This window comes from Anguilla rostrata, chromosome 8 (assembly GCF_018555375.3).
Source record: "Anguilla rostrata isolate EN2019 chromosome 8, ASM1855537v3, whole genome shotgun sequence".
Lineage (NCBI taxonomy): Eukaryota > Metazoa > Chordata > Actinopteri > Anguilliformes > Anguillidae > Anguilla > Anguilla rostrata.
The window spans coordinates 55,369,590-55,380,923 of NC_057940.1; the positions used below are offsets into that span (position 1 = coordinate 55,369,590).

The 11,334-nt window shown below is 51.6% G+C and overlaps 1 protein-coding gene across 1 annotated transcript in view; it reads left to right on the forward strand.

The window, feature by feature from the left end:
* phf14 (PHD finger protein 14) overlaps positions 1 to 10,623 on the forward strand; it is a 49,351-nt gene extending 38,728 nt beyond the window's left edge. The window contains 1 exon segment of the mRNA XM_064345639.1: positions 9,312 to 10,623. Within this exon segment, the coding sequence (XP_064201709.1) occupies positions 9,312 to 9,422 (111 nt within the window). The 3' untranslated portion in view covers positions 9,423 to 10,623.
* The last annotated feature ends 711 nt before the right edge of the window (positions 10,624 to 11,334 follow it).

An 11,334-nucleotide genomic window follows, 5' to 3' on the forward strand; every position in this document is an offset into this window, starting at 1 on the left:
AGGAAACCTTATAATGTTCAGCGGTGTGGTCACAGAAGACCCATTTTCTGCACGGGCATTTTCTCGTTGTGTGAGTCAGGGCTGAAGAGAATTCCAGAACGGCTGTATGAAGTCGTCTCAGGTGGTCTGCTGCGCAGGGCCCATCCTGCTCGCTGTCTGAACAGAGAAACTTCTCTAAATAAACTCGAGAAAGTTTGGTTTCGCGGTGCCTCTCGATTCCCGTGCCGTCGTCAGTGACGTTTATTTCCGTGGAGAGTCATCCAAACCTGGTCTGACTGCTCTAAGCCTACAGACAGACGGATGAGATTTTACCGGGGTGTATCTGGGCAGGGACGGGTTAAATGCTCGGGTCAGAGAGAAACCACTTACCGTGCAGCGGATCTTTCAGAGCGCACGTCTGAAACAAACGCGGTACTTAAGGAAGGGTTCCTGGTGCAGGCTTAAATGCCGCACCGCAGAGCGTTTTTCGCGCTGGGAGCCGGGCGCCTCGCAAATGGATGTTTCTAAATGCCAGCTTTAAGTGCAGAGCGCTTCTCCTCCTCCTCGGGCCTTAAAAGAAAGGAAGAAGTTTCCCTCCCTCGCAGAAGATTTCGAGGACTGCACGCCCGCCCGCACACACACACACACGCTCTTAAACTTTGTTTTCGTTCCTGCATCCTGCGTTGGTCGCCTAATGGTCTGCTTTAGAGAAGCGATAGAAGGAGGAGGAGAAGAGGAAGCGTGAAAACTAAAAAAAGGTGATTTGTTCTACTGCGCGACTCCGCCTCGCCGTGGTTACGGGGGGAGGGGGGGCTTTTCGGGGTGCGGGCGCGGCTCGTTCCCCGCGCCAGCGACGTTGTCACGCGGCTGCGTTTTTAATCAAAGCGCAGGGAGGCGTGACCGAAGCCCTTTCCGCGTTTCCGGCGCGGCGCGGAGAAAAAGGCGGCGCGGTTTATGGAACGAGTGAGTGGCGCGCGAGACGGGAGGGAGAGTTTAAGAAGCGGCTCGCCCCCCCCCCCGGCCCCCCGGCCCCCCCGCCCCCGCCGGCCCCCCCGCGCTGCCGTCTCTCGGTTACAGTCGCCGCCCGTTTGGTGCAGCTCTCCGGTCCGTCAGTCCCCAGCGCGTTCCCCTGTTTGTTCGTTATCGTTTTAAAGGTCACCGCCATCGAGAACGCCATTCCACCTCCTTCAGCCGTCCGTTATTAAAACGCTGAGATTCCTCCTCCTCCTCCTCCTCCTCCTCCTCCTCCTCCGAAGACGGTTTATCTACGTCGTTTTTTTCCTTCATTTCTTTTTTTTTATACTTCATTTCCTATTACTGTTAACCCGTGCTGTTTTAATTATATATTTCTTTTCATCTCGGGGAAATAACGCAGAAGTGTTTCATTAGTTTGTGAGCCCGTCTGGATTCAGGGCCCAGTGTAAGTGTCTGTGCGCGTGGGCGGGGGGCTCGGCAGTGACGGCTTTATTAGACGGATCGGGTGAGTTCATTACCGCGGCGACGCCTGCGTCCGTCAGATAAACCCGTGCAGAACGGAGGCCGCCGCCCCTCCCCTCGTCGCCATGGCGCCGCGGCGGGATTGATGTCCCGCCATAAAGCGCGGTACCGCCGGCCTTTTAACGGGACAGCCGGGGCTACGGGGGGGGGGCGGAGCGGCGTCCTCCCGAGAGGCGCGAGCGCTTCCAGGGGTACAGGACGCCTTTTTTCGGCTTTTTTTTTTGCGCGGAGAAGCTTTGAGCGTGAAGCGCTTAAATCGGCGTCGTCGACGGTAAGCGGTTACCGGTTACCATGGCAGCTGGATCCTCTTAAGCCCCCTTCCGCACACGCGTCTTAACCCCCTGAACGTTCCGCCGATTTCGCCGGAGTCGATTTTTTTTGCCGTGCTAGACGGTCCTCCAATTTCCCGGGTCGGGGCCTGGCGAGAACTGCGGGGGTTTCCGCCACGGCGAAAAAGGTTACAGCGCTCTCACGGGACCTTTTCTTCCTGCCGCCGTTTCTGTAATTAATGCTTCCCTCTCGACGGGCCCTGCGCTGATATGAGAGATATGCACGTGGAAGACATCGGAGCAGCCGTGCGCTGTGCGACTCTGTGAGGGGGAACTTTGGAGTTTTATTTTAGGAACGGAGTAAAACTGCGTCGCAGAATTGTCATCATTCCAGTTCATTTTCACCAACAGGCCTGCTTCTCCCTGCTAAACATCTGTGTCAGGTTTTAAATGGCTTTTTTACCCAGTAGATTAAATAAAAAAATAAACAGGAAGTCTCTGGCAGGAAGTGGAAGAAGTCCAGTGGACCTGGAAGGAAGGTTTTGCGGTGTTTGCAGTCCGCGTGCAGGGATGAGTTTTTATGACGGTTTTTCGCGGTATTACCGAATTCCCGGCTCCAACAGCGATCGTACCCCAGACGCAGCGACATCGCGGAGAAACTAAAACGACATTAAAAAGGAAATCGTCCCCTGCCGTCCGCCGCTGTTAACTTAGCGCCTGGCGGGGAGACGCGTTGCCCCTAGCGATAACGCAAACAAAGCCAGGTAACCACGGCGATTAATAACCCACCAGTTAAAATCGCGGCACTGATTACAGCCGTAATTACACAATGATAAATTTGCTAAGTGTTTATACGGTTCGTAATATTTTTATTTTATCACTGATTCCTCGATACGGGGAGATTTTTTTTCCTTTGCAGGGATCCTGCGGGATAGGGCCTCAGTGAGCGCGTTAGCGTGTATGCGCACACGCGTGTGCGTGTGGGGGGGGGGGCTTGTTTGCGAGCAGTCAGCCGACGCAGTAAACGGTTCGATGTCATCTGCGTATTCGGAGGAGATTAGTTTCTCTGTCCCTGTCATTAATCAGAGCCGTTCTGCAGCCCGACCCGCGAAGCCGCCAAATTGAGTTAGCCTAATTAACTTAATTAAGCGCCGCGCTCCGGCGGCTCGCCCGCGCGGGGGGGGGGGGGGGGGGCGAGCGCGAGAGCGGCGTGCACTGCGGCTAATGACATTTTTACTGCCTTTTAATATGAAAATAAAAAAATAAAGAGGAGGGGGGGGGAGGTGCTTGGGGGGCGGGGGTATGGGTGGGGGGTGGGGGGGGCGGGGGGGGGGGCTGCAGTAAGGGGGCCTCGGATTTGTTGTAGTTCGTCTTGGCGCATTTATCTTCGCGCTTGAATAGCCGCGGGGAACCGAACCGCTCGCTGTACCGCTGAGGCGTGAGCGAGCTCCTGTAGCCTCCTGTCTCATCGCAGAATGCTTTCTCAGTCTCTCAGATGATTTCAGGATCTTTTATCTTTCTCCTGTTGAGTCCGCAGTTAACTATTATAACGATTATAAATTGTTATTATTTACCATTTTGTTTGAACGACCCACCTCTTAACCTACACACACACACACACACACACTCAGGGATTTAGCGATGACTTGCGCTGATGTCCCCCTTCACAGGCTCAGTGGAGGGTAATTGAATTCAGTTTGATTTGTTTAGATCTTTTAACAGAGCGCTGTCACAAAGATGCTTTACAGAGTAGCAAGGGAAGAGACAGAGCAAACACCAGGCCTGAACCCCCAAAAAACAGGGACATGAGGTGCAAACACCAGGCCTGAACCCCCAAATAACAGGCACATGAGGTAAAAAGCTCCCAGTGGGGGGACACCTCGAGAGGAACCGGCTATAGAGAGCCCATCCTCCAGTGGCCAGCCTGGTGTAAAGCAGCAGACAGGAAATAAAAGATGTAATGCACTGGACTGTGGGTAGATGTAATGCACTGGACTGTGGGTGGATGTAATGCACTGGACTGTGGGTGGATGTAATGCACTGGCTGTGGGTAGGTGTAATGCACTGGACTGTGGATAGATGGTAATGACACTGGAATTCGTGGGTAGTATGTATATGCACGTTTTGGTCTGGGGGTGAGTATGTGGTGTAATGCACTGGACTGTGGGTAGGTGTAATGCACTGGACTTGGTGGATGTAAAAGATGTAATGCCACTGGTACTGTTTTGGTATAGGTGTAATGCACTGGACTGTGGGTAGGTGTAATGCACTGGACTGTGGGTGGATGTAATGCACTGGACTGTGGGTGGATGTAATGCACTGGACTGTGGGTGGATGTAATGCACTGGACTGTGGGTAGGTGTAATGCACTGGACTGTGGGTAGATGTAATGCACTGGATGTGGGTAGATGTAATGTCCCTGCATGGTACTGGCAAAACTTACACTGTTCTGTCTAGACAAACCAGGAAGTCCTTTCAGTATGATGTAATGCTCCTGTTGGAGTTGTCCAGTAAACGCAAACCAAAAAGAGAATTTCGTCCACACTCGTTAAAGCAAAGTGCCCTTCGTCCTTAGTGTGGCATGAATGCAGCGGTGTGCAAGTAGTTTTTGCTGGAATAATCCTTATGTCTCCAAAAAAATGACAATAGGACACTTTCTTCTTAAGTTGCCTGTTTAGTTTAATGAAATGGAAATGTCCCACAATGCATTTGTTTTTGAGAAAAAAAACACAATGCAGTCTGGGAAAAGAAGGCAGGGAGGCAAGAATAATGCCTCAGTGTTGCTTGTTACGTCTTAAACTGGAAACACAAAAAATGGCTGAAGCAGAACCAGCATCATTACCAGAGACTATTTACGCTGTAAAGAAAATTTATACAGTATTTGTTTTTATATGAAGAGAGAGTTTGTCGGAGGTATTGAGTCCAGAAGTTGCAGAGTGTGTTGTTTGTTGCTAATGGGACATGCATTATTAACAGACCTTCTTTGGAGTTGCCCTATTGGTGTCCTTAAAGGTGACATTGACCAAGGAAAGAATATTTCTGCCCTAATACCAACATCTCTTGATCACACTTTTCTAAAAGATTTTAAATTTTAAAAAAATAAAAAATACACATTAACACCAGCAACCACACACACATTCATCCATCATCCATGAAGAACACACTTTAGCCTCAGGAAGATCAACTTTCAGATGAAGAGTTCATCTTCACTTCCAACAGAGAGATGAAGAGTTCATCTTCACTTCCAACAGAGAGATGAAGAGTTCATCTTCACTTCCAACAGAGAGATGAAGAGTTCATCTTCACTTCCTACAGAGAGATGAAGAGTTCATCTTCACTTCCTACAGAGAGATGAAGAGTTCATCTTCACTTCCTACAGAGAGATGAAGAGTTCATCTTCACTTCCAACAGAGAGATGAAGAGTTCATCTTCACTTCCAACAGAGAGATGAAGAGTTCATCTTCACTTCCAACAGAGAGATGAAGAGTTCATCTTCGCTTCCAACAGAGAGATGAAGAGTTCATCTTCACTTCCAACACAGAGATGAAGAGTTCATCTTCACTTCCAACAGAGAGATGAAGAGTTCATCTTCACTTCCAACAGAGAGATGAAGAGTTCATCTTCGCTTCCAACAGAGAGATGTTGAGTCGCACCGAAATGCAGACCATCCATCTCTATACGCGTCGTCACGGAGACCAAATAAGTCCTGTGGACACGCCCACTCAGCAAACGCCTTCGCAATCGGATGCATCTCATTGGCCCAATAAATCAGGCTAATGGGATGGGTGTGTGGATGATGTCACAGTGCAAGAATGGATTTGCATTCCGCGCTCCAAGCGAAGACTCCAGGGGCGATATTTATGCACTGTGCGTTTGTTCATTTATTTCCATTTTGCCGAAGTCCTCGTTCCAGACAATTCGCAAGGTTCCGGAAGTGCCATGAGTTTTCTATTCTCCCCCCCCCCCAGGGCAAGAAGCGGTTTGCAGTTATAAGTCCTGATTTATTCAGCCGAAATAATTTGGGGGACGAGCGGAGACATCGGAGCCCCAGGCAGGATGGCGAGCGCGATCTCCACCCCCCCGAGTCCGATCGCGGGGTGTATTTCCTGTTGAGTGCGGAGCGGCTGTCGCCTGGCGGGGGTAACGCAGCCCCCCCCCCCCCCCACGGGCCGCGCCCAGTCCCGCTCCAGCGGCTTTTATGCTCCTGTCAGTTAAAGTGAAATACGTCCGGAGGGGGGCCGCTGGCCGCTGGCCGGTGAGCTCGCCCCCCCCCGGTATCGGTCACGGCTGGCTGCCGCTGCGCCCCCCGACAGCCCCGGGGGGGCGAGAGATTAACGGGACGGCCCTTCTGTGATGAACGCCGTAGCAGAAGCGCGAGCGTGCGGAGTCGTGGGGTTTGAGCGTGCTGTCTGGGGCGCGGGCGGACGGGCGGGGGGAGCGAGCGGGTGAAGGGTGAGCGGGAGGGCGAGCGGGCAGTTCGGGCGGGTTGGTGAGGGGCGAGCGGGCGGGTGAAGGGGAGTGAGCGGGTGAGGGGCGGGCAGTTCGGGGGGAGCGGGCGGGCGGGCAGGCAGATGAGCGGGTGAGGGGGAGCGGGTGAGCGGGTGAGGGGCGAGCAGTTTGGGGCGCGGGCAGCGCAGCGCTTAATGAACCCCACAGTTGACCGCCGGGCGCGGCCCTGTGATGTCCTGAGTGACGGCAGGAGTCACAATCGCCTTCTCTCTTTTCTCTCTGTCTCTCTCTGTCTCTCTTTCACTCATTCCTCCTCTCTCTCCCTCTCTCAATCCTGCCCTTTATTGCCCTTGCTCCCTCCATCTCTCTCTCTCTCTTTCACTCATTCCTCCTCTCTCTCTCTCTCTCTCTCTCTCTCTCTCTTGCCCTTTTTTGCCCTGCTCCCTCTCTCTCTGAAAATGCTGCTTAATTAAAAGCTCAGGGAAACGTGTGACTGAGCAGCGTTCTCTTAATAGCGTGAGATATGGAGCATTTAGCTTAACGCATGGAAGGATAAAAAACATGACAACTTTCCAAAGGGCACAAATATGAAAACTGCAAGCCATTTTTCTCTTTCTCCCTCCCCCTCTCTCTCTCTGCTCTCCCTCCCTCCCTCCCATACACACACACAGACACACACACACGCGCGTTGTGTTGCCGGTGCTGTTGGCTGTGGTGTGGTTCGTTGTTGGTGTTGTGAGCTTAGCGTCCGTGCCGTCCGCGCGAAGCGTTCGTAGCTTTCCCCCGCTCCCTCTCTGTGAGCAGGTACCTCACCTGCAGACTCACCCCACAGCCGCCCGGGGGTCGGCCCTAGGGGCGCGGGAGCAGGCGCTTTTGTAGCCATCGGGATGTAGAGGCGGGGATGGGGGCGTGGCTGATGTGTGCGTATGCGTGCAGATGAGAGCCAGGTTTTGTGTGGAATTTGACCAGGACCATTCTGTAATAAAGGATAATAAACATTTCTCTTACAAAAATACATCTTCTGCGTTTAATTTTTTTTTAAAACTTTGTTTTAATTGAAGTTTTTGGAGTGGGCGGGGTTGGTGGGAGAGGGAGGGGTCCAGCTGTGGCAGCTGTTTTAGTGCCATAACTCATGGGCAGTAATGGGGCATCAGTAATGTGCTCCTCTGAGAGAGCGGTCCTCTGTCGCCACCTACAGTCCAGTCCAGGCACTGCAGCCGCCCAGCAGATTCCCCCCCACCCTTAAAAATCCAAATGAGATTGTGTGTGTATGCGTGCATTTGTGCATGCGTATGTGTGTATCTGCATGCCTGTGTGCGTTTGTGCATACGCGTTTGTGTGTGCGTGTAAGAGTGTGTGCGTGTGTGTGCAAGAATGTGTGTTTTGTCTGTCTCTCTCTCTCTCTTCCCCCCCCCCCCCCCCGGATGGAGATGTCTATCTGGGGGGTGTTGGTCTGCCTGCTCTTCAGCCCCCTCCCTCCCCCCTCCCAGGATGGCTGTGAGCAGAGGCGGGGGGGGGGGGTAGGTATTTCCTGGTGGCTGCCTTTGCCGTACTTCACAGAGCAAATGTCTGTCAGCCAGCGGAGACGAGGAGGGGGAAACTGGAGGGGGGTGGAGGGGGGAGACAGAGCGCTCTGGTGGGGGGCTAGGAGCTGCTCCTAGGGTGGGGGAAACTGGGAGGGGATGGGGGGGAGAGACTGCTCCTGGGGATTTGGGCACTTAATATAAAAATCCTTTTACATTTTTAGTAATTAGCTAAAAGCAGGTGATTTTTGGGTGTTTTTATTAACAGCTACTGGAGGGAGGAAGGGGGGTGGTTGGGGCGGTCTTGGGGGCTGGAGGGCTTGGGGGGAGGGGGGTGGTTTGGGCAGTTGGGGTGGGGGGGGGGCAGGAGGTCGGCTGGGGGGGAATCATCATTTGCCGCTGTGTTTCCCACACACAGCATTCTTACAGATGCAGACCTGCAGCACCAGAACAGAGATCATATGCAGTCACTCTGCCTCTCTCTCTCTTTCTCTCCCCTCTCTCTCCCTCTCTCCTCCCTGTCTCCCCCCTGTCTCCCTTTCTTTCTCCCTCTCTCTCTGCCCCTTTCTCTCTCTCTGTCTCCTCCCTGTCACTCTCTCCCCTCTCCTCCCCCCCCCCGTAGACGTGTCTTGCCCTGCGCGTGTTGCTGTGGCGGTTAGTTGTGTAGTGATAGGCAGCTCTGTGAGACCCTGCAGCTCTTCCCATATCTCACACCGTAGAGAGTGGAGCCCCCGCCTGCCCTGACCCCACCCCACACCGCAACCCCCCCCCCAAAGCTGTCACCTCACCCTGATTGGTCTCCATGGAGCAGCCAATAAATTAGAGTAAAAGTCCCTCCCTGTGTGGCACTTATGGGGTTTAGAATCACAACACCAAGGCTCCCTCCCTTCCTCCGTCCCTCTCTCTCTCTCTCTTTCTCCCTCCCTCCCTCCCTCCCCCCCCTCTCTCTCTACACTGGTGGTAACAGTGGGATGTGTGGTCCTGTCTGTCAGTGTGATTGTGGTGTTGTCATGTTGGCAGGTTTACTCCGCAGGGATGGAGGGGAAGGGTTCGGGAGAAAGAAGAGAGCGTGTCTCTGGGGTGGGGGGGGGGGGCGTAGTGTGTCTCTGGGGTGGGGGGCACTGGGGGGGTGGGGGGCACTGGGGGGGTGGGGAGGTGGGGGGGCTGTTGGAGGGGGAGGCCCCTTGTGAAACGCTGTCTTAGACTGACGAGGCCAGGGTACTGGAGACTGAAGCTCTGCTGTCGAACAAATTTTCTAGCGCGTTTGCCGTTTTTTCAATTTTTATGTATTTATTTTCGTTTGTTCGAGCGAGATGTTTTTGGGCCCTGCGTTGCGTCTGTGCTGACGAAAATAAGGAATTTAAAACTGCACCACAACTGCAGGAAGAACTCAAAGCAGATGGAGAGAAACCAGTTGCCCTGACTACAGTCTCCACAGATTTTGGCAACTGTGGCCTGTACTGTGTGTAGTTTAGCCAGGTTTGGTGTGTGTGTGTGTGTGTGTTTTCAGTTCAGTTTTTGGCTGAATCATTTATAAAAAAAAAAATTTTTTTATTCAATAGTAAGTATGACCTTTGACCTTTCTTTCTTCCAGGAGGGAGAGGAGGAACGTGAGGAGGAACGTGAGGAAGAACGTGAGGAAAAACATGAGGAAGAGGAGGGCTCTGTTAAGGAAGAGGTGGTGGAGCAGGAGATCCCCAACTGAGAGTCTACCCCGACCCCCAAAAAGAGTTCATCTTTTATATTTCTATTATCACTACTATTTTTTTGTAACCTCATAAAATTCCAGGCGATGTCATCTCCATTTGCCTGATGATAGCTGGGCTTGGGGGGTGGGTGGGTGGGTGGGGGGGGGGGGAGTCTGATCACATCAGAAGGCTGGTAAGGTGTTTCCTGTCTTACCCCAATTGGGGGGGCTCTTATTTCTGAATGATTCTTTGGCAGGTGGAAGGAGCAGGCAGTCACTCACAGGAAGTGGATTTGGTGGTGAACATCTTGTTTTGTCTGTAATGTCTTTTTTTTTTTTAAGGGCTTTCAGTGAGGGGGAATTAACAAGAACATATTTCATTTACGCTGGGGTTAAAATCTAATACAGGTAGCTTAGCCACTGGGGTTAGACTGTAATACAGGTAAACCCGTTTATAGGGTTTGGCCACTGGGGTTAAGGCAGGAGAATTTGGCGTAATTGTTTAACTCCAAAAGTTATACCCAAGTGAAACTTTTTTTTTTTTCCATTTTGTGTCAATCTATTACACAGTTGAGCATTTGTTAACAACGTTTAGCATTGATACATTTTAAAGTGGAGTTTGCCGTTGGTATTGTACACCGAAGTCCCACGCATGAATTTAAAACAGCAGCGAAAGTGTTTGACATCAGTATTACCGTTAAAAACAGACAAAGTGTTTGTTCATCCGCCCTTTGAAGATCACCTGTGTACCTGTGCTGTGTTCGTCCTCTCCGACACGAGGATCATTTGGGGTGGTTTTGACAAGGCCTCCCTGTACCTCTTAGAGACAGACCCTGCTGTACAGAACCTGGGTGCCACTACATCGCCCAAACACCAGTGCTTTCCCTCCTCTGTGACTGTGGACTTTATATATCGTTTTATTGTTATTATTATTATTATTTTTTGACTTACTACACGTTTATGGTCAAACCCGTGTACAGTGCGCTCACTTGACCTTTCAGAACGTCCCTTCAGAGAAAAAAAGGTCCATTAATGGGTTTTTTTCCCGAGTGTACAGAGGTGGAGAGAGAGATGAGTTCATTCGTCGGCCATTTTGTTTGAGATGAGAACACGCCTACGTCTGTTCCGTTTCACCCAGAATGCCGTGCGGCACATGAATCCGTATTTAGGTATTTTGTAAATGGTATATTGCTAAATAAAACACTCTTTAGTTGTGAAAGTGTTTCTGCTTGCCTCATTGCTGGTGAAAAAGCCGTGTAAAGTTTTATCGGTGTGAAATATTAGCTTTGCTTTTTCATGCATCAACGCATTTTCCCACCAAATTGAACATTTCCCCCCCTCCTTTAAAATAGTTTTTTTTTAGGACATAAGAAAATATAGCAGTGTGTTAAATCAGGATTGGACTGAGGCCATCTAGTCCTGCTGAACTGATGCGGGTAGCTGTTACAGGCCATGGTTATGAATGGGGGGGGGGGGGGGGGTTAGGGTTAGGCTTAGGCTTAGGGGGGGCACACGTGTCCGAAAATCTGTGTACTGGTTCATGCACTTTCAACTAACCTGTGAACGGAACCTGAGGATCATCTTAGCAATTTTGAAAAAAATAAATAAAAATCCGTCCTCACGGGTCTTGCCTCCAGGGGGCGCTGTTCGAACACAGATTGAATGAGGGGTCCCGTTCCGGTCTAGTTTTAGAGGGAACTCTAAATTCACCCCGTTTGAAAACCCCAACCATAGAAACCATTTGCTGTGAACCATTTAGTGAAGTGTTACGGCGTGAGAGAGACGCTCTTGGATCTCCCACACCACCCCCCCCCCCCCCCAACATGGACGGGGGGGATGAGGTAGGCGAGCGCCGAAGACCGTCTTTAAGAAGGCGCCTGTGAGGCTTCCACAGCGCTCTGCGTTTCTTACACAACGTGCGCACTTATCG